This window comes from Podarcis melisellensis, assembly GCF_964234715.1.
Source record: "Podarcis melisellensis genome assembly, chromosome: 4".
Lineage (NCBI taxonomy): Eukaryota > Metazoa > Chordata > Lepidosauria > Squamata > Lacertidae > Podarcis > Podarcis melisellensis.
Genome location: NC_138531.1, coordinates 52775431 through 52801600, shown reverse-complemented (window position 1 = coordinate 52801600; position 26170 = coordinate 52775431). Strand labels below are relative to the sequence as shown.

General features: G+C 41.5%; 3 protein-coding genes and 1 long non-coding RNA gene across 9 annotated transcripts in view; 2 read left to right on the top strand and 2 right to left on the bottom strand.

The window, feature by feature from the left end:
- The first annotated feature begins 1527 nt into the window (after nucleotides 1–1527).
- SMIM11 (small integral membrane protein 11) lies at nucleotides 1528–8399 on the top strand. Of its 6 annotated transcripts, XM_081908823.1 has the most exons (5): nucleotides 1528–1578; nucleotides 3807–4015; nucleotides 5981–6095; nucleotides 6669–6846; nucleotides 8194–8399. In XM_081908823.1, exons 3-4 carry the CDS (start codon nucleotides 6075–6077, stop codon nucleotides 6831–6833), a joined length of 186 nt encoding a protein of 61 aa, XP_081764949.1. In that variant the 5' UTR covers nucleotides 1528–1578; nucleotides 3807–4015; nucleotides 5981–6074; the 3' UTR covers nucleotides 6834–6846; nucleotides 8194–8399. The 6 variants fall into 6 exon arrangements, with proteins under 6 accessions (XP_081764949.1, XP_081764950.1, XP_081764954.1 ...); XM_081908824.1 differs by lacking the exon at nucleotides 3807–4015 and having other exon boundaries at nucleotides 1532–1578; XM_081908828.1 differs by lacking the exons at nucleotides 1528–1578; nucleotides 3807–4015 and adding an exon at nucleotides 1791–1809.
- The window catches only part of CLIC6 (chloride intracellular channel 6), a 131972-nt gene continuing 113999 nt past the window's right edge, over nucleotides 8198–26170 (top strand). Inside the window, exon 1 of the mRNA XM_081908735.1 lies at nucleotides 8198–8299. Within this exon, the coding sequence (XP_081764861.1) occupies nucleotides 8254–8299 (46 nt within the window). The 5' untranslated portion in view covers nucleotides 8198–8253. The remainder of the gene's footprint in view (nucleotides 8300–26170) is intronic.
- Nucleotides 12178–13137, bottom strand: LOC309368157 (protein FAM243B). The gene has a single exon (XM_081907951.1). The coding sequence runs from the start codon at nucleotides 13074–13076 to the stop codon at nucleotides 12318–12320; it is 759 nt and encodes a 252-aa protein (XP_081764077.1). The 5' UTR covers nucleotides 13077–13137; the 3' UTR covers nucleotides 12178–12317.
- LOC309368604 lies at nucleotides 17186–19473 on the bottom strand. Its single transcript, XR_014167821.1, has 2 exons — nucleotides 18801–19473; nucleotides 17186–18021 (listed from the first exon to the last, which is right to left on the bottom strand). It is a non-coding gene; the product is annotated as an uncharacterized lncRNA (long non-coding RNA).

Sequence of the window (26170 nt, the reverse complement as noted above, 5' to 3'; positions counted from 1 at the left end):
TTTCAACCAACCTACCTAACCTTTAGAACCCTTTTAAGGTGTTAGCAATCACATAAGCAGGACAAGCAGGAATGAGGGTCCTAGCTAAACTGCTTCCTTCTGTTGCCTTCCAAATTATGGAATACAACTGCCTGAAATGGGGAGGCTTTTTTCTTCCACAAAGGCTCCCCCCTGCATATCTCATAATTATGCAGGGTTCTAAAATGCATGGGGGGGGGCCTCCAAGGATGCAAAAAATTGAAGCTGAACCAAGGGGCACAGCCCTCATCAAACTTACACAGTTCCATTTACAGTCCATTGTGCTACTTCATATTCAGAGACTGGTATTTCCCGATCATAGTAACAAGACCAGGACATCCTACAAACCTGCTTGCAAAGGAATCGTAGCCGTTTTCACTCATCATCATATCGTAAACATCAGAAGCAAAAACTGCAAGGTTCTGTCTCAATATTAACCTTCTTTAATGAATCTGTGTGTGTTGATTTCAGCACTCTGTACATTTGATTGTTTTGTTTATGTTATGTTTTAAATTGATTATGTCAGCTGCTCTGAAGCCAAAAGGCAGGGCAGAAATAATTGCATAAATAAACAAATAATATGTATATATTTATTCATTCTTGCCTCTTGGTAGTGTTGTGGGCTCCCTACTTTTCCTAACAATTATTATGAACATTATTACTAGCATTTATAAACCTTTAGAGTGACGGAGGCTGATTCTGTCCTATACGCCCAGGTCAGTGGACACATCTATTTGTCATGGATAATTTTGAAGATTGTAGTATCCCAAAAATTCTAATTAGCTGCAGTCACATTCCTGGTGACCATAGATGCCTTACTGCAAGATGCACAAATGCAGTTTTCTGCACGCCACCCTTAAGCTTTGTTCAAAATGCTGTAAATTGAATTTCAGCCCTATTATCTTACTGATCCTGCTAAGGTCTTTGCCATTTAGCATTTTCATTTTATATTTGAACTGGCTTTATTATATCAGAATGTGTATCCCAACATTTTGAATTAACGAAAGTACTAATTCCTCTCTGGTTTTTTAAAATAAATTTTCATAATTAAACATTATCATCACATTAGTATAAAAGAATAAACCACACAAAGTATTTTCACGCTATATTAAATCCACATTTTGGGATTACTCAGATCCCTCGACTTCCCTTTAAATTTGGAGCTAATTAAAGATAATGAAATTACTGACATGTATAAATTAAGATAATATAAAAGGACCAGGGGAGGGAATGGAGGGAAGTATTAATTCCTCTCTGAATAAGCTGTCTTGCATATCCAACAGTTGTATAGTCACTCCCAAGAAAACAGTAAAATGGGTATCTTCATAAATTACTTATTCATTAACATACTTCCCTCTCATAGCGAGAAATTTCCCTAGTTACATCGCTTGTGAGCACAGCTGCTTGACTCACGCGGCTTTCTCCCCGCAGGACAAGGGATGAAAGGGTTAACATCTAGTTTTAAATTATTGACGCGCTGTGTGACGTATTTTCAGACAGCAAAGCCTTCTGGGACTTGTAGTTTGTAGCCTTTTCCTGTGTTGAATCGCTGATTGTAAGGTAGTGTGGCTTTTAAATCACAAAATGCGTGACGTTGCTAGGCTTGCTTGTAATAGTTTTTCTTTTAAATGTTAACTTTAATAACTCATGGAAGCTGATGGCGTTGTGGGCCTTGTTTTCAATATTTTGACCTCCTTAAAAGAATCATGATCGTCAAATGGCTATTACGTTTACAGTCGTTCTGCACCTTTGAGCAGCGATGCCTTTAATTCTCTGAACGTTTACTTGCAAGTAAGCTCTGGTGAAATCTGAGACAAGTTACTTCGACGAGCATGCATAGGTTCAGATTGCACAATGCACATTAAAAGCGGCATGACTGAAATTCTCTCTCTCTCCCCCCCCCCCCTCGCTTGCTTAATTTGCACAGGCGTGAGAGTTCCGGGACAGGCCACTGCAGATTGCTTGCTTCTCGGTTGGTCTGCTGCTACTACGCTGCCATGATTTAGTGTGTCATCCTAACTCAGACTTACGGTTTATCTCCTCCAGATAAGCCATAACCTTAGTTACAGCTTGTAGTTTGTCTGAGTAGAGCGAAGCACCCACAGTCTCTTCTATGGGAGCCATGTGCTCATGCAAAGCCATGGTTTGGTCTGCAGACTAGCTCTGTATTACATGCAAAAGCCCAATTTAAAATGTAGCTATGCTTATCTATAACGCAGGCGAGGAAGGGCGTCTTTTGGCACTCAGAATTTACAGAGCTAGGGAGAAGAAAGCTGCGCTCCTGCCTTTGGCATCCTATGCTGCTCTGATGCTATTGAAAAAGTTTCTATCTGCATAAGGGCATTTAGTTGGCTAGTTGTGAACATGACCAGTTAATTGGTTTCCCAATCTATTTAAGTATTGTGTGCTTATGTATTTTATTTATTTAAAATATTTTCATACTGCCTCTCATTAAAAAACACACACAAGGCAATTTCATAGTAATACATAATAATATCTTTTCATAATAATACATTTCATTAAAATTACAGCAACATAACTGCTGGTGCATGTCTTCTAGCAGAGGGAAAGTGATTCCACAGGTTCAGTGCCACAACCAAGAAGGCTCTACAACTGGTTATTGTAAAGGTATACTTGAGCAGACATGAGGACCTCACTGGCACATCTCTATGCCATGTTAGCAATTTGCAACTTTAGCGTTGGTGTCAATGTGAAAAGAACAGTTGCAATATGCTTCAGATAAGCAGACATATAGCAGCGGTGGAGAACCTTTGGTCCATGAGGCTATTTTCCCCAAACTGCACTGATCTACCCCACTACTGACATCAGGTGGGAGGCAGGTAAAGTCATGGCCTTCCTTTTGAAGTGTGTCATAATGACATTAGGCGATTGACAGGTAGGCTTGTGGAAATAAGGATCTGGCCTGCTCTGTTGACAATCGCTGGTGTGTGCGCAAGCAAACAAATTTGGCACTAATGAAGCTGTGCTGATGTGAACAGCTAGGAGAGAAAGAACTCTGAGATGGCACTGGGAGAAACAACCAACAACTTCATTGTTCCCCAAGGTGATAAGATGAACACACCCTAAATCAGCCCTTTTCGACCTTCTGTCCCCAGCTGTTGTTGGACTACAACTCCCATCATCCCTAACTATCAAGACCAGCGGTCAGGGATGATGGGAGTTGTAGTCCAACAACAGCTGGGGAGCCAACGTTGAGAAAGGCTGCCCTAAATTGTTCTGCCCAAAAGCTCTTCTCTCCCCCCTGCCCACCTTTTATTTATTTAAAGCACCAATAGCAGGTTAACTGCGTGTATCTGCATGCAATGTGCAGGAAGATTTTTAGTCTTACACATGAACCTTATTGTTGCATGTCATGTGAGGTTTTAACTCTCCTGATTGAGCCAACTGGAATCTGTAAGAGGGAAATAGGGTGACTGGCTGTTATAATTTATTATATCATTCAGCATTTTTATCTCAGATTTTATAGTAAGCCCAGACACCAAGTCTGGTCTCCTTTTGCTGAGAGAGACTGTATGTATAGCTTGGGGACAACAAACCCTAATGGGGTACAGATTACTTGTATCTACACTTTATCTGACTTTTTAGTGGGGAAACAAACCTGATACCAGGGCTTTCAAGATAGTACTTAACCTTGAACACAGAACATGTAAGGTTTCTCTTTAAGCTGCTGATATCAGTGTAAAGAATTCATGCTTCTGTTAACATATCAAGTGGAGAATCTTGCTTATCCGATACACGATTTTTTTCATCTCTTGTTTTCTGCCCAGGGCTAGGTGAAAACAGTATAAAAAGCAGTGTAAGCTGGAGAGAGAAGGTACTGGAAATTGCAGGTCATCTTGCACAGTGGGTACTTGAAACAGACATAGAAGACAAGTGTTTTCAGAATAAATGTGCATGCTGCAACTGTAGTCCTAAGCACACTTACTTGGAAGTAGATTCCCTTGAAATCTAGGAGTTACGTACTTACAAATAGGTGGTAAGCATCAAATTGTAAATTGGATAGAAATTTGCGGGAGTAAGTTCCATGAAAAGGTTCTGAGTCAAATAGAAACACAAAATCAGAAAAGAGAAAATTATTTTTCCCTCCTGTTACTGGCATTTTATTTTAATAAAGGCACTGCTGATTTTTTGCTCTGGGATGAAAAAATCATGCATGCTGGGGGAAGTGTGAGAGGAAAATGTTTCTGGTCTCATTAAAAAATGAAAACTCTGGAACACTGACAGAAACACGTTTCAAGTTTAATAGCCTGGATGTTGCTTCTGGGGCCTGATTTTCTGTTTTCCCTGAGCTTCCATTATTTATTTTTCCTATTTTGTTCCATACACACAGAGTGTTTTTGAATTCCCTAGCCTTTAACTTCTTCTGCTGCTCTTTCATTTCTCTCCTCCACTGTTAGAGCCAAACAAATTCAGCCAAGTCACTAAAACAGATGGGGAAGCCCAGTTTTTGGCCCCCAGGCATCTTGTGGGCATCTTGGTGGTTAATATACTAAATCTGGAGACCCTTTAGTACACCATCTAGCCAAGCTAGTAGATCGGGGCCAAATCAGTCATTTTAAATTATACCCACTTAAAGCACATGCCTGGGTAGACTTTCTGGGACAGAAAGGTTTTTAGCAGGTGCCAAAAACAACACAGTGAAGGTGTCTGCCTATTATCAATGGCCAGGGATTTCCAAAGAGTATATGCTTCCACACTAAAAGATCAATTTCTTGCAAGTGCAACGCTATCTTTATGCAGCACTTGTAGAAGTGCTAGTTCTATGGATCTATGCAGTTAAGTGGGCACATAAGGGCACCCACATGTTTGAATGTTTCCCCACATTAGATACCTCCTATACCTGGGAACTGTACCTCCCAAAGGTAGCACAAGGATTTTCTTAATATGCCTACTTTGTACGTAGAGGAAGGACATTCAGATATACAATACCCTGGCTGCAATCTGAATGAATATAGTCCCAGGCTGACTGGAATACTTTATGCTGAATATATAGACTGACTCTCTGCCTTCAGTAGCAATAAATAAAATACAGTCAACTTTTTATGGAATCTTAACTGGCTTGGTTTCCTTATGTTTTATCTGGAGTTATAGTTTCATGTGGAAGGAATACTTTCATTCATTTGGCATTAAAATGGGTACTGAATGTTCAAGTTCTGAGAGCCTTGCCCTGGGTTTATAGGGGTTCCTCATTCCCACACTCTTAATTGCCTCTCAGACGGATGCCAACCTCACGGTCCATTTTCTCCTGTTTGTTGCACTAGAGGAATGAGATACACCACCACACAATCACTTACACTTGTTGTTTTCCCCTTGCTGACTCTTATACCTTGAATTTCTACTGCTAGAGCTTTAATGTTTTTATTCCACAGAAAACTACCAAACCATGACCCGGATCCTGAAAGTTAGTCATGACTTCCTTCTGTTGCTACCAGTTGCCCTTCCCCTGAAGTTCGTTCATAGACCCACTTACCTGGGAGAAAGCTCCATTAAACATTGTGGGATTTACTTCTAAGTAGACTTGTATAGGATTGTGCTTTTATTAGGACTTTGTCACAATTAACAAGCTCACAGTGCAGCCAGTGTGGCTTTTTTAGCTGAATGTTCTGGAATTTTCAACAGGTGGAAAGGGATTGCCCTGTACAGCTCTGGCACCTGTCTCCAACCAGTCAATTCTCTGCTTTCATTACACTCCAACTGGTTGCTGTTCCTGTCACTCAGCAGATAAACATCTCCCATTCAGACACTGTGAGAGCTTTCTTGAAAGTTCTGTATCTGTCTAAGCAGCAGGAGCCGCGAACTTCCTACACAACTATATAGTCAACACTTCTTATTATATTTTAGGACAGATTGGCTGGATATTTTTGTCAGGTGATCCTTCCTCCACCAGTTTCTCATATATATCAGAGGCACAAATAAACTATCTGAATATCTTATTTTTCAGGTGGCTTTTTTTACTCCACTCGTTTCTCATAAATCTGACCAGCACCGTTTGCTTCTGCCTGAGGTATAAGCCTTGACATTGTTGCTGAATCAAAATGTGGCTAATGAACTGGAAGGTGAGGACCCTTGATCTGTAAAACCTTGCATGCTACTTTCTAAACCAAAGAGCTAAGGAAGAAATAGTTATGCATGTTTTGTGATGACTCTGTCAAAGAACAATCCTCGGTTTAACAGGAACATATACTTGCATCTTCAAATACCTGCATTTTTCTATTATGTGGATTCATTGCTATGCAAGTGTAGTCAGCAGTTGAGAAACAAGTTAAAAGTCTTATAATTTAATATTTTCAGCAACAGTAAAAATAAAATACAATTATTTACTGCATGCAGTGTTGTTGGGTTTTGTTTGTTTGTTTGCACCCTTACTATTATCTTGTTTTTGCAGCTGCTGATAGACTACAGTTTGTCTCAGTGGATGAATGGATGCTTTAGGCTCTCTGGTCTTATGCTCTGTGTCTGTGCCCTTTCCTAGTCCTGCCATTAGATAATATCTGCATTCCTGTGGGTCTGGTGCACGCAAGCCTCTCTTGCCACTTACCAGAAAAGAATTTCACATGTCTTGAACTGTAGCAGATGACAGTTTTTAAAAATGTGTGTATGTGTTGTTGTTGTTGTTGTTTCCATTTTAGGCACTGGAAAATTTCCCACTGCTAATGTACATTTTAGCAGCTAAAACATTAATCCTTTGCTTAGCATTTGCTGGGGCAAAAATGTACCAGAGGAAAAGGCTTGAGGAGAAAATGAAAAAAGAACAGGAGGAGAAGCTGAAAAGGGAAGAGAAAAAAGAAAACTGAAACGACTTAAGAGGTATGGTCTGACTGGAAAGAATGCTTGCAGTGTTTCTTGTCTGACACCATTCACCACTATGTGTGTAAAGCAGCCTTCAGTAACGTGGTGCCCTCCAGATATTTCAGACTACAACTCCCATGTGCTCTAGCCAATGCTGGCTGGGACTGGTGGGAGCTGTACATCTACAAAACAAAGAAGTACCACGAGAGCCATACACTGTGAATCAATCTGGGCCCTGCAGTACTAATCTGAGGCCCTTCCTTAGGTGGTCCCTCCACAAGAGGCTCTGAGGGCAGAGAATGGGTGGTGGCTCCCCATTTGTGGAATGGTCCTCTAGGGAGGCTCATTAGATGCCAGGCAAAGCATTTCTCTATAACCAGGCCTTTGGCTGATTGAACATTCTATGGCCTTTTAAATGCTTTAGTAGGGGGGTTACTGGTTTGTTTTAGTTTTATTATGTGTTTGGTGTTCTCATTTTGTATTTGTATGTTGTGCCCTGTGATCCACGGGTGAAGGGTGGAGTAAAAATGTAATAAATAATAATAATAAATATAAAACTTTGCAAAATTACAGTTAAAAGGGAATAAAGCTTTCCTTAAACTGTAAACATTTTTCAAAAGCATACACCTTTGGCCTGCCCTCTCACAAGCTCTTTTGTACAAGATTGTAGCTTACGGGCCACCCACCTATTCTCAGATAATAATAATAATATTTTTTATTTATACCCTGCCCTCCCCGGCCAGAGCCTGGCTCAGGGCGGCTAACACCAATAAAATCACAGTAAAAACATAATGGGGGGGGGCAATTTAAAATACAGGTTAAAATGCAATTTAAAATAGAGTGGTGCGTGGTATATGCAGGTCTGTTTTGTGGCTGCCCATCTCAAAAAATGGATCGTTAATCCTAGCAGGGGACAAGTTGGCTGAGAAGCAGCTGCAAGGGGGGGGGGGATACCAAGTAGAGGATGACCTAAACATCCCCCCCCCCCCGCTGATTCTCCCCTGCAGATCATATCCTCTTGGCACCACTTTGCGGATCCCAATATATGAAGTGGTAGTGGAACATGAAGTTCCATCCTAAGGTGTGTTATGACCTGGTGAATCACACAGTCCTAACAGGAATATAGGAAGCTGCTTTGCATTGAGTCAGACCAATAGTACACCTGTCTCAGTATTGTCTGCATTGACTGACAATGACTCTCCAGATGTTCCCAGGATTTCCTGGAGTGACCTGGGTGCTAATCAGATGATCTGCCCCTGAGCTGTGGCCCTTCCCACAGATGTCCCGAGGCATCCACATGGGAAGACTGCTGCTGTTTTAAAAAATCAACTACTGCACATATAACTCTTTCTTTTGTGTGTGCAGCCGTTTGGCAGCTTGCTTGGATTCCTTTCCTGGGAGAGTTGAAGACTTCACTGAAACCGAATGCTGTGCCAGAGAAACTTAATTCCCCAAGAGCAACATACAACAAGTGTGTTGGATTTTTATATTATTATTTTTCTGGTACAGTATAAGTAAGAAGAATATCCTGTCAGCTATTTATATAATAAAAGCTTTGTTTGTAAAACTGATTTAGTGCTGCGTATAGGAAATGGTACATGTCAGGTTGCTATGATAGAAGGGATTGTCTAATGAAATCTTTCCCTGAAAGCAAGAGGAGTTAAATTGCTGACCTTCCGCATTTTCCTCCCACAGGTTCTGATCTAGCTAAAGTTGGGTATGAATCCCATTGAGAACAATTGGACTTGAGTTAGTCCTGTCTGATCCACTGGTTTTGGAAGGAATTTTGTTTGGAGTACAATAATCAGGAAACTCGAATTTTACATTTGGTTTAAACAGCATCATTTCCCTCCCCCACAACATTGTGTTTCAAACTCAGGTTTGAAAACTTAAGTATGAAAATCCAGCTGTCACCTATTTACTTTTAACAACTTCCTTTTGCACTGTGCTACTTACATTTTGCTATGGCTGCAATCCCGTACACCTTACCTGAGACTAAAGTCCATTTAAATTATTGGGTTTCTAAGTAGGTCTGTCAGGCTGCAGTCCTGTGCACGCATGCTTGGAATAAGCCCCATTGGACACAGTGAAACTTACTTCTGAGCAAACTTGCACAGGCGTGTGTTGTATGCCTGATTTCTGCAGGACAGTTAAGCATTTGTGGAACTGCTGCTGCCATCTGTGGAACTTTAAAGTGTTTAACTGAAGCTGTTCTCCAGGTTTTCTTTATAAATTGTAAGGTTTGCTAAAAGAATTTTTGTTTTGTTTTTTAGGTTGCTTGAGTAATTACAATTAAATTGATGTCTGTACTAGATAGTGGATTTAAATACGATGTATCAGGAATGGGTTTTATTCCGTTTTTTTTAAAGTAAGAAACCCACTGGTTTATTATTATTATTATTATCACTGTTCAGAGCCAGGTTTGCTACAACCCAGTGTCAAAGTCTAGAGAAAGTTCTATGCTGTAGGAAAAAGTTACTTTCATGAAAATGGGAAAACTTTGATGAACCTATTTATAATTCTGCTTAGTAAACTGCAGGCAAGGTGTAAAAACTGAGAAGTTTGAGCAACTGATAGGGAAAAATCTGCGTTTTACCAGCTCTGCCATTGCTGTTCCTGTCTTCAACTGGCCAGAAGGCACTGTCTCCCTGTCACTATAAGCGGGGAAAGGGATCCCTGCTACCCAGTTTATTTTGTTTTGGTAATGGGTTGGAGAGGCCTCACTCTTTTTGAAAAACAAAAACAAACAAACAAAAAGCCGAAACCCTTAAGAAATGGCAATAGAAGTTACAGGAATATCATTTTTAGTACACAAATAGTGCGAGGCCTCTATATCTATCTATCTATCTATCTATCTATCTATCTATCTATCTATCTATCTATCTATGCTGCCATCCTGTGGAAATATGGTAAACTGCTATAACCTGCAAGACTGGATAGCATGATTCATGCTAAACAGAGACAAGTATGATTAGTTACAAATGCAGCCCTATAAATGCTTGGCAGCAAACGTCATTGAGCTCAGGCAGGCGTACTTCTAAGTTAGCCCTGATTGCAGAAGAGCTGTGTGCCCCTTCCAGTCTATCTGCCTATCTGCTGCTGCCCCCAAGAGAATTCCAAATGCCTATTTTTGTCTAGTCCAGCCAGCTAAGGCCTGCCAAAGCCCACCAGAAATTCAAATAAAGACGAATTTCTGTCTACATCACTATGCTTGTATTGCTTTTCTCCTTGGATTAAGAAACACATAATAGCGTCTCTCTGCAGCATTGTAGCCAGTCAGCCGTGCTGCAGCCATGACCAATCACAGGATTTTATTTTTATTTTGAGGGGTGCAAAATAAACGCACATGCATTCACACACATATAACGATGTGAACATGTCTACTATTTCTGGTACATATTTATTTGTTTCATACTATTAATATACTGCTTGACTGTTAGAAACCAAACACTCAGAACCTTGACATCAAGAACAAGGGAAACTCCAAGTGCATTTCAGTAATCCAAACTCTAAGTCCCCAATATATGCCATAAACTTGATGGTTTCCCCAAAGGGGCTGGCCATTGAATGGGAGATAGCCTCTTTCCTTATCCAGCTCCTAGCTGATGATACACAGGCTGCACTTTCAAAATATTGATATGGTTCCTGGATTAAATTTTTTTGGGACAGCTCCTTATTATCATCCATTTCTATCTCATCTAGATAGATTTCTATTTTCATTCAAAATCATGCAAACTATTTGGGAATGAGTATTTTAGAAAGGAACCTGAGAAATGGGTGTCTGGCGTTGGATGAAACTGTGACAATTGGCTGTAGGTGGTTTTCAGATGAAACCATCGCTAATTCAACAAGAAGAATGGCAATTTCACCAGCTTGTTCAAGTGTAATATGCTCTGCTGGCAGAACATCACAGATATTACTTGGCATGATTCTGTTATTAGAAATACAAAATTATAAAGCATTTCCCAAAATCTTGGAAAGTATTTCATGTGCATTATCTTAGCAATCATTACAGCACCTTGTAGATTGGTCCTGCAATGTCTCCCAACATTATATTTGCAGTCTGAGATTGAGAGATTGGTAAATGGAGTGGTCCCAAACCCCAGCAAACCACCTTGAAGGTGCTGTAGCAATCAAACCTTGTATCAGGATGTTAATAATGTTTGATGCTTTGTTATGTTTTATATAATCTGTAAGCCGCCCGGAGTGCCTGGGGTAACCCAGCCAGATGGGCAGGGTATAAATAATAAAATTACTACAGTGGTAAGGTAAAGGTAAAGGGACCCCTGACCATTAGGTCCAGTCATGACCGACTCTGGGGTTGCGGCACTCATCTCGCTTTATTGGCCAAGGGAGCTGGCGTACAGCTTCCGGGTCATGTGGCCAGCATGACTAAGCCGCTTCTGGCGAACCAGAGCAGCACACGGAACCATCGTTTGCCTTCCCGCCGGAGCGGTACCTATTTATCTACTTGCACTTTGACGTGCTTTCGAACTGCTAGGTTGGCAGGAACTACAGTGGTACCTCAGGTTAAATGCTTAATTCGTTCCGGAGGTCCGTTCTTAACCTGAAACTGTTCTTAACCTGAAGCACCACTTTAGCTAATGGGGTCTCCTGCTGCTGCCGCACTGCCCGAGCATGATTTCTGTTCTCAAGCAAAGTTCTTAACCCGAGGTACTATTTCTGGGTTAGCAGAGTCTGCAACCTGAAGCGTATGTAACCCGAGGTACCACTGTATTATCATCATCATATTATTGGGGCTGTCTCAGGATCTAGTGCAGGGGTCGGCAACCTTTTTCAGCCATGGGCCAGTCCACCGTCCCTCAGACCATGTGGGGAGCCGGACTATATTTTGAAAAAAAATATGAACAAATTCCTATACCCCACAAATAACCTAGAAATGCATTTTAAATAAAAGCACATATTCTACTCATGTAAAAACACGCTGATTGTCTGCGGGCCAGATTGAGAAGGCGATTGGGCCGCATCCGGCCCATGGGCCTTAGGTTTCCTACCCCTGATCTAGTGGATCCTAGGCTGCTTCAGCCGCTCACCACCCCTGGAATGCCTCACCTAGGGAATTTCTTTGGGCTAAAGCCTGTGGGAATTCTTCTAGTGCCACTTCTGTCCACCTGCATGTTTGGCAGATGGAATGTTGGAAGTATGATTCTGGTCTTGCTCTGTGGGTGAAGGCCAGTTTCACTCTCTCCTCCCTCTGCAGTTCAGCTAATCTTATTCACTACCTTTTGTCTCTCTTGAGTTTCTGCAGATATGCCCTCCTCATATCTAGATTGAATGAAATCTCTCTATTCGAATGACACCTGTAAACCCAGCACCATATTGCTTAAAGTCGCCTTAAAACTCTTGCTTTTATTCACCATTGCTACTGTCGATTTAGAATTATAACTCAGAAGGAGAATCGATGTGCACATTTAGCAAATCAGCTGGCCAATTTTCAATCATTTTTAAAAATATGGATGGAGAAAGGTTTAAGTAAACTTATCCAAGTAGTAGTTTTCCCATCTGCGCACTTTGTTTACTGCTATCTTCCACTTGTTTGGGCTCATCTTCTCGATTCCTTTCCCAAGCAGATCACTGAAGAGGATGCATTGGTATGAATAGGTCTTCTCCAAAGTCATCAGGGAGAACTCCTTTCTGTTATTGATAATAAACCATTTCAAAGAGGACCAGGCGGCATCCATAGGGTGGAGGTGGTTGTAGGGGAAAGGCACTGAGAGAAGTTCATGGCCTGTGGCCTTGGCCACCTCAGGACAGCACTTGATGCTTGAGAAAAAAGGGAGAGGGGTAAACTGTGGTTCACTTATCTCCACCTCCTGAGTGGACTCATCAATTTTCACTCTTGGCTGTCTTTTTTCTTTGACCACAATGGCACACTTCCCATAGGTTATAGACAGGAAGTCACAGAGTTCCTGAAATACATCTTCTGGCTTGTCTAAGGGCAAGTCATCCCTTAGAAACACTCTGTATCTCCATGGTACCCACCCTTGACTGTTGCCAGCGTGTACGACTGTCCATATAGGCCATTTGAGGTCATCTTCATGAGGAACCTTTTCCCCTGTTATTAGACTTTCTGAAAGATCAGTTTCTCCTAAAAAGATGGTGTTGTAGCCTGTAAGTTGCAACGCTCTTAGGGTTTTCAAATATTGCAGGCATTGTTTCCTTGTACTAGCATCGAGAGAAGTCCTGTGGATGATGTGCTTTAAAAGCGGGTTTACAATGCGAAACATCTTGTACCTTCAGGTGAAATTGACGTGCACACAAAGTTCTGATGGTGTCCAGGACAATGATGATCTCACAATGGATTTCATTGCATGTGTTATTCAATAGCATCCTAAAAAAAACCACAGCCTGAATGAAGCATTCACATTTTAGCTGGGTAAGTCATGGAGAAAAACAATTGTCATGCAATTGTAAAAAAAAAAAAAGAATTGTTTTTATTAACAGTGAACACAATGTTTATCGCATAACTAAAGAGCTGCTTCTTTCATTTTCAAAAGTAACCACTGCTGGTTTGACCAGCCACTGCTGTTTCCTTCAATATCTGCCATTGTCTCTTGTCAAAAAAAGATGGCCAAGGGGAAAAGGCACTAAGAAGAATTTGCAGAAAACATCATCAATCACCCACCCACCACACCATTAAATGAGGAATTTTGTTCAAATTTTTTGAAAAGCATCCACATTGGGGCAGTTTCACTCAACACTTCTGGTTTTTCTACAGTAGGGGAAAAAGGGAGGGAAATAAACTGAAAAAACGACCTAAAAATAAAAATGTCACATGAATCCTTGGAAACAATGGCAATGAAATGCACAGTAGCAAAAGTACCACAAATTGCATAAATCTGTGCTACTCAAAGTTGTGGTCCATGGACCTGTGCCAGTCCACATGAGCCATCAGTTGCTGGTCCATGGCGACTCCACCACAGCCCAGGGTGGGATGCTACAGGGGCTGATTATGATACGGGTCTCTGGCACACTGGGAAAAACAATTGTTGGTCCACTATGTCAGATAGTTTGAGAATCTTTGATCTCTGTTTGGATCTTCAGAAACTGAAGGTCCTGATTTGATTTACTTAGCTCTGCCCCATTTGTCTGGCTAGCTGGCTGGCTCATTCCTAGCCAAGTTATGTGAGACTTATTACTGAAGTGACTGTATACCTTCCCACAGTAGAAAATGTTTATCAAAATATGGAGCATTCCATAAGCCTGGAAACTAAAAAATGCAGCCTACTATAGGCAACCAAGCCTAAGTGTGAGTTGTGCATTTGCTGTTCAGTGATCCCTATTGGAAAAGTACCGGGATCAGAGTAATATGAACAATTAAAGTTAAAACAGGTAATGTGAGAAATCAACCCCTTTAATCATTTTTTCCCCAGCTGAGACATGGATAGATTATTCCAACATTATGGGATTATTTTATGAATGTGATGTGATTGTAAGATTCAGGTGGCACAGGTGCTGAAATTTGCTTCCCATGGCCTCACGGAGACTGGTCTATGTGGAGACACTAATTGGATCACAAAACAGACCTTTGCACATATTAAAAATGTGCATGGGTTGTATGTGTTTAGGCTTTCTCTGTACAGATGCCATCTGCTGCCAGTTGCCTGTACAAAGACTATATTTGTCCACAGAGCCAATCTGGCCAAAGGTTAGGGGTGAGGCAGAGGGCACAGCCCTGCTCCCCTCTCCACAGTCATCTTACTCACACATCCCGCACACCCCGAATGTGTGTAAATGGCTATTGACACAGACGATGCCTCCTGTAACATTTAGCAATCTCGTTAATGTATTGACATACTGATACTGGTACTGATCTTAATAAGGCCAATGAAGATTCTTGGGTGGCAGAAAGGATTTGCAATGTTTTGTTCATTTATTTTTTGCAAAGGATATGGACTAATAGAGTATTGAAGAGGTGGAAACTGGGAGATACTAGGGTTATGAGTTTTTGGGTGCCAGATCACTATAATCTCTGGACCCAACAAGTGTTACAATTTAATTAAGGCTTGGGGTGCTAAATTGTGTGCCTCATACTTCTAATCCCTGGAAGACTTAAAACATAATTAAGACAGACTAGTTTTCCCTGAAGTGATAGCCTGAGTGATGGGCCATTAAGACAATAAAGGATCAAAGAACATGGTGTGAGATGATAACTGGGAGGAGCCTCTCTCACTCACTGGATAAAGCCAGAGCACAGGGTAGAGAGTTAGGAGTTAGGAGTAATGTGACCTAGAAGTAAAGTGAGAAGTAGGAGACTCGGAGCAATATTTGAGACTAATGTTCTGTTTGAATCCAAGGCTGCGGCTACAGGACACACAAGACCCTTTTTGGCTGTTGATGCTGTGTAGCCGTCCATTGTACGCTCAGAGTATATATGTGTGTAAATAAACCAGGTATCCTAAATATATCACAGCATGGGTCGGCAAACTAAGGCCCGTTAGCTGGATCAATCCCAATTGCCTTCTCGATCCGGCCCATGAATCACCGCGTGGATTGCCAGCAAGAGCGTTCTTTCCCTCTCCTTCCCTCCCTCCTTACTGGCTTCTCCCTGCCCTGCCTAGAGGGGGAAGGGGGCTGGGCTTTGTTGGTGCCAGCATCAGCAGTGCTCGAGCGGCCGTCATTTTAAGCAGCCCCTCTCCGGAGCCCTTTCGCACACCGCTTATCGTCCCTCCACTGCCACCAGCCCCTGCCGCTTGCAAGACACAGGTAAGCAGCCACTGGGGCTTGTGGTGCTCTTGTATCATCCCCCCCAAAAATATAGTCCCCCCCATCAAGGTCTGAGGGATCGGCCCCCTGCTGAAAAAGTTTGCTGACCCCTGTACCACAGTCTCTGATGTGCCAATAGGAAACATGAACCCTTGGATAAGCCCCTGGAACCTGTGCTGCTCAGAGATTGGGGTGGCATAAAGACACTATGTTCCAAAGGAGGAGGAATTGATTTAGTAATTTGTCTTCTAGGCATTTGATTGCTCCAGAGATCTCTGTTTTAGATAAGGAACTTAGTTCCCACACCTACTTAAATACAATGCTTTTGAGTAAGTATAAATCATCACAGCGTTTTAAGGCAGATTAGAGTATACATGTCTACTCAACAGTAAGTCCCACTGAGTTCTGGCCCTACCTGGAGATGCTAGGAAATTAACTAGGGACCTTATGTATGCAAAGCAGATGCTCTGCTGGTGAGTTATCCCCACCATCATACTCCAAATATTCTAGTTGTGCAGAGTGTAAAAGTTATATGCTGGGAGTGGTGGCAAGACATACGTATTTCAGGGATCAGGTGAACTGGATGTACACCTGGCCCTCTTCAAAATAACTAGGTGGATGATGTGCTTTTTGATCCCACACGACTCCCACAAATAAGTATAAACCACAACTACATACCAAAGCCTTTAGGTCCAAGTAGATATTTTATGTGTAGCCTGCCTTTGACTACTAGAAAAAGGCTGTGCTTTTGAATGAAATAATATGAAGGAGATGGTGGTCATATCAAAATTAATATAAAGGCTTTTCCCAGAAGTACTAAGGGAAATCATTGTCATTCAATTGACAAAGCAAGAGCACTTCATGATATTTTCCACTGCTTTGATCATGAGAAGACGAAGGTGTTATTACCCTTTTTTCCCTTGAAAAGCATATAGAGCTGAAAGACGAAGTTGGAAGTGTGAGGCTCTTTCCCACTTCCCTTTCAGCTCCATGTGTTTTTTCAAGGCCCAGATTAATTCTACAAGCTCTTACTTTTACCTGATCCCTCGGAAAAACAAAGGGCGTGCATGCACACATTCGCTCTTTTTGTCTCTTGTGGGGAGAGGGGTTTCATCCAGAGGAAGGGTGACAGAAGTGAGCATGGTGCTTGCTCAAAAATCCAAATGTGCCCATGGGTCTGAAAAGTTTGGTCACACCTGATCAAGTACCACTTTACTCACCTCCTGACTTCATATCACAGATGTTAATTCCCTCCTCTGCCTTGCCCCCAGCAGTCAATAATAGGAACTGGGAACAGGAGATTGGCCGGGTTCCGGGTAGTGTTTAGGGCTTCTCCACACTTCCACTTGTGCTGTGCTTCTGAGCGGTTTTCTGTTTAACCCGGCCACGTTCCCCAAGAAAACCAGCTCTTTACTGCTGAACTAAAGCAAACATCAATCTGCAGAAAGCCCAACTGCTGTCTGTTCCAATTCAGCAGTAAAGAGCAGGTTTTCCCGGTGGAATTCACCAGGACAAGAGGAAGTGTGGACAGGCCCTTGGTTCTGCTCCCAAATTAACATGGGTCTTAGTTTAATCTGATTCTAGGCATTGCTGCGTTCTGTGAGACAGCAGACCTCATGCTAAGGCAAGCTTTTAAAATTTTTTATTTTTTACACATTATACATTAAAAAAATAAATAATCCACGGATCTTAATGCCAAGGGCAAAAAACGAAGGGTGCCCACAGGCCACAGCTAGAAGAACAAATGCCTTCACAGTGGCATGATGAATAGCGTGAGGAAGGATATGGTTTTCTTCTTCTGTGAGAGACGTGCCAAAAAGGAATATAAAAGGAGCCGTACAAGTCTGAGCTTGATTTCCCGTGCCTCATCTGAAGGTTCAGGGCCTGAGCCGGAAAGCTGTTGTGTCACTCAGGAACAGACATGTCCACTGTGAGCAAGAAGCTCGTATAAGGAGAGGCTCAATTAGTCCCACGCTTCAGTGAGTAACAGAATCACCAGTGGTTAAGAAGAAGCTATTGTGCTGCATATGAGGTCCGCTTTCATACGATCTTCACCACCGATTTTGCACTTGCAAGCTCAGTTGTTACTGTACAGCTGTCAGTCTTTTGGCACTGAGGGCTGGGCTCAGGTTTGGCCTTCTGGGCAACCGCCGCTGGCAGTGTGGTTTTGCAGGAAGGTCTTTTCGCATTTCCCTGAAAGTTCTCGCGGTACAAATAGTCCATGTAATTTTCCCGCGGCCTGTGTACAATATTGCTGAGCATCATAGAAAACAGGAGGAAGCCAAAAAACCCAACAACAATCAGGATGAACAGAGAAGCAGCAATCTCCTCCTGTTCTTGAACATATGGGTTTGTGTAGTTGCAGCACCCTCTTTTGTTCCTTTCTGTGATATAGGTATAAACCAACTTCTTCATCACATACCTTACTTCAGTTGGGTCAATATTCATTTTATTATCCAATTCAGGCTGCAAAAGGAGAGAAGAAAAAAAAAGAACATTCAGTCTCATGGCTGACATTAGAACTCTTCTCGATTGCATCAAACAAGCGCAGCAACTATTCACAGACCATTCTTTCTCAAAGACTTCCTTAATGAGCTGAACTGCAGATACAGCTTTATTTCTGTGGCAACTATAATGAAAATAACATGGATCCCATTCACTTGTCAAACTGCTGCCGCCAGCTGAAAACCATTAGATTACTTCAGTTTGCCTCTGTCCTTTTGTGTCCAGTATCTAACACAGTAATAGATTTATGATAATTATTTGTCTGTGACCTATGACATCAGAAAGAAAATAAAGCAGAAAATCAATCCGATGCGGTATCTTTGATTCATAAGCAGAAATTCCGCTATTTTCTACAATGCCAGTGTTCCATATTGAAATGTGGTTGAATGAGCTGCTTCCTTCTTTATCCCTTAGCAGCCACTTAACCTTCTCTCGCTATTTTTTAATAAGAAATTTTTCTAACAACCCAAGGTATATTTATTTCTCATCGCCACCTGCTTTTCAGATACAAGGAATATCTCAATCCTCTACTCATCCTTTTATCTAACACCATCAAAATTAATTATGTCATATCCCCATTTGTGCTAAGTGTGGATCCATAGGCACTGATAACTCAGAACCAACATGCAGGTTTTCAAACTACAGAAACCTATCATTATATTACACAGATTTAGCATGGAAACAATGTACAGTTCCGATAAAATATATTATTATTATTATTATTATTAAATTGGACTTACAGTAATATCAGCCATGAGTTCCCTTTGGATGACAGCAAGAGCCGTCAAACACAAGACAAACTGCAGCTCCAGCTAGGCTTCTTCCACTGAGCCATATTAACCTATTCCATATATATAGTGCCTTCACCTCTGGTCTGTAGCAGCTGCTTTATATCATCTGTTCTCCTCAATCCCTTTTGGAGCTGGCTTTTGACTGTGGACAGCAAGGCATTTCCTTCCATGCACCTTTTTTAATTCTTTTTTGTGTGGAGTCCTAAGGTGAGCTATCATTGGCCATGTGAAGCTACAGGAACATCCTGGATGATTCAGGCCTGCTATTCCTGGCAAGTCACCTTCCTCCTCCTCCTTTTGCATTATTATGCTTTAATGGCACTGTTTACTCAACCACAAGGCTTGTGACTGGTCCACCTGGAATCCCAGCACCCATTAATATTCAAATGGTCCCTGTGAGCCATGTGTCGAAGGAGTGAGATTTCCATTTTAGGGATATTTCACAGTAACAGTCATAGAATTGCAACAGCAGCAGCGGTGGCTGGTGCATGCACATCGGGAGTGGCAGGCAAGGAGGCTGACAGAAGGAGGAGTCAGAGCCAGTCTCAGGTGGAACTAATTCTAGTTTTGCATCCATCCCTGTCCCTGCTAAGGAAGAGGAAGCCGCTGCCCTGGACTGGCTGTAAGTATGAAGAGAGGCAAGTGGAGGCAGGCAGAGTTTGGTTGGGCAGGACCTCATTTGCCCTAAAGGACCAGCTACCATGGAATGGCAGATATTTTACTTATTTATTTCTTAAAATTTATACACCGCTTGATTATAAAAAAAAAGTTCTCAAAGTGGTTTACAGAGAGAACAAAATAACATGACTTGTTTAAAAATTTAGAAACAACCCTTTAAAACATTCAAAAACAATAACAGCAGTGATGAACTAAAAACAAATTAAAAGGCACAGCAACATTCTACATGGATAGCTCAGTTGGTTGGAGCGTGGTGCTGAGAATGCCAAGGTTGCAGGTTCGATCCCCATAAAGGGCAGCTGCACAGTCCTCCTGCACTGCAGGGGCTATGGACTAGATGATCCTCTGAGTTCCTTTATGTCTGGGTAGGCTGGGCATACCCAATGTGGGCAATACTGTATACATTTCCCCCATAGCTTTAATAAGCTGTAGCAAGAATAAACCCCTCATCCTGTCAAGAGAATATAAAACTAGAAGCTGCCTCACTCCAGACCTTCTCCTGCCATAAATCTTCTACTCATCCATGACATTGCACTAGCGGTAGTGAAGACTTGCCACAATGGTGTACACTTGCTGGGGAAGGTGGAAGAGAGATACAGACCTGGAGAAGAGAGAGTTGGAAGATTTGGAGGGCAGGACAGAGCGAGTTCATCAGAGATTGAAGAGTTGGTGCTTAGAAAGGAGGGTAGAATGGGGCTGGGGGTTAGGACTGTGGAAGGAAAAGTGGGTTTGGGGTTAGAACGGGGAAGGGGTGGGGTTGGGGCCAGGATGATGTAAGGAAGTGTGTGAGAAAGAGCAGAGTGAATACGTGCAGAAGGCATTTCTCACACAATCCATTGATTTGTGTACGTTGTTATGTACAAAGATACTGCACAAATTTGTCAGCCAAAAAGCCGGGTCCAGGCATTTAGTTGCAGAATAAATAAAAGAACATTGAAAAGCATAGCATCTCAAATGAGATACTATTTTAGTAAAAAAAATAGTATCCACGTCTTACTATTTTAGTAACACTTACCTAGACTTAGATGAACTGTTGTAAGGATGGAGATAATTGTCTTATCTTTTGTCAGGAATCAATTATGTATTGAGGTGCAAATCCTCTCAATGCTTTCTCTTGCTGAAAAGTAGAATACAGTTTGTGAAAATCAGGAATGCTCTCAAGGTGCAACAAACAGCCACAGGATTTTAATTCTTGTTCTGTTGAATGATCCCAATCCCATTCAGGATAATTAAGATGGAGGAGCCACAATTCCTTCTCCAAGCTGCCTTATCATGTGGAGATCTTGAATATTACACCAGCGTAACAAGAGTGGTGCCAATCCCACATGCTTCTCACAATATTCCTGAGCATTTTAGTCAGATTGCTAGGCTACACAGACTCTGTGCTAACTAAAGCTAGATTCTCTGGCGAGACATCAAAACTGAATTCACCATCATTACAATAACCAGGAAGTCTGTTGTGCCGGTGGAAAGAGGGGGAATGGAACTGAATTTTCTGCATAGAGCTTGTAAGAGCATGTTTTAGTTGCAAATAATTGCTTACAGCCAGACAGGCATAATTATATTTCAATTACCTAGAGTGTTGTTTCCCCACCACTACCCACCAACTTACCTTCTTCTGCCCTGACTCTGAAGCATTATCTTGAAGCCATGTCAATATAAGCAAAAGAGCAAGCAGAAATGCTTCCTTCCCTCACTCTGAGTTCTTCTATATAGGAAGGAACAGCAGCACCGCCTGCTGTGGGACGTGTGAACACTTGGTGCCCCTGAGGTGGAAACTTGGTCCTTTGGATTCCAACTCAATGTTTCAAACCGAAATGTTTCAAGGCTTCTGACAGTGGGAGGCAAGGGGATGAATTTGGGTGTGAGGCATTTTAGCCCTTCTCTAGGAACACAGGAACTGCCTTAGAGCAAGCCAGACCATTGGGTCCATCTAGCTCAGTAGACTGGTGGACAATGGCTCTCCAGTTTTTCTGACACTTTCCCAGCTCTACCTGCAGATATTGGGGGTTGAACCCGGGACCTTCTGCAAGCAAGACATGTGCTCTGCCACTGAGCAACAGGGTCCTCTTCTACAATTCACTCTTTGGCTTTTTTTAAAGCCTGCTCAGTAAAATTATAGCAGGTGATGGCGAGGCGATACAATCTGTTATAAAAACTGGAGAGCTATTTGTTTGGTTTTTTTTTTAAAAAAAATATGTACACTGCTTTTAAACATTAAAAAAAATTCTTCTCAAAGTGGTTCACACTATATAGAACAACCAGCAAAAGACCAACATAAATCCAGCATAATAATGTTGAGCGAGTCATGTTGATTACTAGTGGACCAGCACCTAGTCTGGGCTTGTCAGCTCCTTTTAAGTTGTGTTCACTTTTAAAGCATCAATGCATTGTTGGTTAATCTTCACAGAGCTTCCATTGCCAGGAACCCCTAACAAACTATAATGCCCAGAATTCTTTGAAAGGAGAAAATGTGTTTTGAATGTCCACTGCCTTGCATTCCCTTTAGAAGACTCCACCCTGGTATTGTTTACGGCTTGTTTACAGCAGCTCATTGGGCTGCACACTCAAACGGCTTAGCAGCTCTCCACATATGCAGTGCATAATAATAATGATGATAATGATGATAATATAATAATAATAATTTATTTATACCCCATCCATTTGGCTGGGTTTTCCCAACCACTCTGAGTGGCTCACAATCGTATTAAAAACACGACAAAACACCAAACCTTAAAAACCTCCCTAAACAGGCATGCAAGGGGGTGGGAGAAAGTCAAGAGTGAGGCTCTAGCATGCAAAACTGCAGGGGAGGAAAAGAAAGTTTGGGGGAACAGAAGGACAGAGAGGATACAATAGCCATGTATCCTAAATAAATAAGGGGTCTATATGGGTTTTTGTTTGTTTGTTTGTAATTTTTTTTGGGTTGTCTTGGGCAAGATAAAGCAACTTACACATTTAATACATTTTTTTTAAAAAAAAGAATTGAATGAAGAGAAGGAGGTAGAAGGGATGAATGGGCTGAGGGAAATAAATGGTGAATCCCACTGTGCTGGGCCTGCTGGGCTTCCTGACCCCTCTGCTTCTCTCTCTCTGCCTCCCCCCCCCCATCTCTATCTCTCTCACAGTGGCCCATTAGAGTGAATGGGGCACTGCCACACCAATCTGAGACTACCCTTCGCCATCTCCCACCTGCTGATCTTCTTACTTATGACCAGTCAAGGGGCTCCTCTGCCTGTCAACGTCGTCCTCCGTAGCCTCAGCATTGTCCTTGTAGAACTCAGCAGGGGGAAGCAGGGCGATAAAACTAGAACCAGTTGACTCTGCCTGTTATTGGCTTTGGTTCCGCCTCCTGTCAATTTCCCTGCCTCCCGACCTACCAGTCCTAATGGGCATCAGCCACCACTGTGCTCATGCGTGTCCAACTTTCTTATCACTTAAGGAGCTTGGTGTGGGGGGGTGGAAAGGCCAGAGAGAATTTTCATGGAAATTAGAAAGTGGGAAAATTTTTATAAGTTGCTATTAGCGGTCAATTAGGAATAGAGAGGAAGGACACTGGGGAAGGAAGCTGTTGTAGGGTTGCCATATTTTGAAGAGCAAAAAACAGGACACATTTGCCGGCTTCTATGTTTAACTATGGATCACTATGATGACTCTCATTTTACATACCCATGAAAAAGAGGACATGTCCTTGAAAAAGTGAATATAAAAGAAACGGGGGGGGGGGGAGGAATAAAAGCAATTGGCAGTTTGGAGCTGGGAATAGGGTAGATGTTTCTTATCCTGCATTTTCTTATCTTGGGCTTCCAAAAAAATAGAGATTTTTTTATTCCCTGCCCCATATGCCTGCCAATGTTTATTTTACTCATCTCCTATTTCCTTTCACACTTAATAGACATTAATGTGCGAGTAATACAAAATTTGAATATGCAATCCTAAATGCCCTTGCTAGGGAGTAAGTTCCACTGAAGGCAGTGGTACTTACTTCTGAGTAAATGAAGATTGCACTGTTAAGAGTAAAATACCATCTGTTGCTGTAGTGAAGAATTAATTCTTGGTACAGCACACATACAGAGCCCTGTTTTGACTTGAATTTGTAATCGCTCGGGCTTTTCTTATCATACCATCAGCTCAAATTGAGAAGCAAACAATACCAGAAAATAAATACTTTTCCTTTGAAACCAACAACTCTTAAGAATAAAGGAAACAAGTGAAGTAACATTTACACAGAACAAATAGAAACTCCAATTATATGTGCTGCAGTGATTTCCAGCATGTTGTGCTGAAGTGATCAACAACTCATGTGTTGGTGGAATTATATTGGTGATGGTGGTTAATTGTGACTCTTTGAACAAAATCTGTATTTCACAAAACTGGAGGTATTGCGTCCTAGATTTGGAGAAATAGTTGTGTATTATGAACTTTCACCAAAATTATTAGAAGATGGGAGAAAACTACCACTGAATATCAATCTTAAACATATTAAACAATATGTCTAATATTGTTGTGAGGGGTGTATTTTTCGTATCTGAACACTTACTGTTTTACCTTATAGTAACTAAATGCAAGCCACACTAAATAGCCACCCAGAATAACTACCTGATCAGGTCTCTGCTTTAATTAGATAAAAGTTAATTACTAAATCCCATCAGGCCTATTCCCAACCTTTACTGCATGACTCAAGATACTGGGTGAGCTCATACAGGAATGCTTATAACTTATCTCATTTTTTTATCCTACTTCTCACATGTGGAAACAAAGCAGTTAGAAAAACAAAAACAAACAAATGAGGGTATGGTGTTTTTAAAAAAATAACAAATAGAAAATAACAAATAGAAAACAGCAACTGCAATCTATAATAATTAGCAGCAATATAAAGAGCAAAAAGGCAATAAAAATGATTATCTCTGCAATGTATGATATTGTATATTATATTGTTCTGTTGTAACAAAAAAGTTTTTAAAAATTGCCTAAGGGTATGTGAACAGAGAGTTCAATAAATAATTATAATAATAATATTTAGTTAGTTAGTTAGTTAGTTATATGCTGCCCATCTGACAGCACTGCCACAGAAGAAAATCTCAGGGTTTCTACAGGTAACAGACAGACTTGGAATTAAGCTGTATAGCAGGCTTCCTCAACCTCGGCCCTCCAAATTTTTTGGGCCTACAACTCCCATGATCCCTAGTTAGCAGGACCAGTGGTCAGGGATGCTGGGAATTGTAGTCTCAAAACATCTGGAGGGCCGAGGTTGAGGAAGCCTGCTGTATAGGACTTTAAAAATTAACACCAGCATTTTATAGTGAGCTTGGGAGTGAACAGGTAAAGCATTGCAGATGGTATCAAATCAGTGTAGTGCCCATTTCAGGTATTCATATGCTGCTGTTCTGGGCATGGCCCTTATGGAAAACCTAGCTGCCATCCAACAACATTCTTGCAACTGCATTTTGTACCAATTATGGTTTCCAAAGTGTCTTTAAAGCCTACCGTGTATGAAGAGCATTGTAGTAATTCAGACTGGAAGTAATTGCTGCACAACTAACTGGCAGGAGGAGGGAGATATCTCCAGATATGGTGACAGTTGGCCAAGCTGGTAAAACGTGCTCCTGGCCACTTAATAGCAAGGGGCAATACTGAGTCCAAGAGCACCCTCAAGCCACTTGATTCTTCAAGCGGAAGTGAAACTCAGCATAGGACCTGATTGTACTCTGTCTCCAAGGTCTACAGAGCCCAACCAAAAGCAGGTTTGGTTCGTCTGGATTAAGTGTCAGGTAATTTGCCCATAGCAACTGGTTCCAGACGCCTGTTCAGACTTTTCAGCACCTCACCAGGCTCCGTTTATGTAAATGAGAGGTAGAGCTGCATGCTGTTGGCACACTCATAGCATTTCGGTCCCAAAAGTGCATGTACTGTTTTTCTTATTGCTTCAAGCACAAAATGTTCTACAATAGAAGTTCATGCATTCCCCTTCTGGAAGTCCTCAAGGTACATGCATATATCCACCTGAGCAGTTTTTCATACCAAGAAGAGCATTTTGTTTGAACACACTTGGATTAAAAAGAAACATAAAATCACAGTGCTGCATCTTGTATGAGAACCTGCAATGCGCTTAGTGCATCTCAAGTCTTTTCTGTGAGGGAAACATCACATGTAACTCAATTTGTTTCAGTGAGAAAACAGTTTTACCTCCTCTCACTTGTTATGTTTTGTCACAAATTTCAACAGAGAGCCAATACCTGTCAGGAATTTAACTTTGATAAACCAGAAATATGAGAAAGTGAGTAAGTGCATATAAATGCATATATAACTGTCCCTTATAATTTCATCAAATTTAATATCTCTGAGAGGGGGAAAGAAAAAGATAATAATTAAAAGTGATTTCTTTCTCTTCTACCCTCATCAGTATCTTTAAAAGCTGAAGCAAGTGCAAAGTCCACTTAAAACAAGGCATATAAAGTACTGTAGTATATAGATTTTATTAATGTACTTACATGTCATGCCTATCTATCAGATGTGAAGCATTGTCATCCCTGAAGTAAATTTAATGCAAGTCTTGGGATGGCTCTGAGTAGAGAATATAAGAAGAGAGGAGTGACCTCTTTTTCCTTATGACAAGCAAATGTTCAAGGAAGTGGCCCATG

What these genes read in the sequence shown, in the direction of transcription:
- SMIM11 (XM_081908823.1), top strand. Translation starts at nt 6,075, where the DNA reads ATGTGGCTAATGAACTGGAAG. An exon ending in TGTGGCTAATGAACTGGAAG is followed by an intron (nt 6,096 to 6,668) that starts GTGAGGACCCTT and finishes TTTCCATTTTAG; the next exon opens with GCACTGGAAAATTTCCCACT.
- LOC309368157 (XM_081907951.1), bottom strand. Translation starts at nt 13,076, where the DNA reads ATGTTTCGCATTGTAAACCCGCTTTTAAAGCACATCATCCACAGGACT.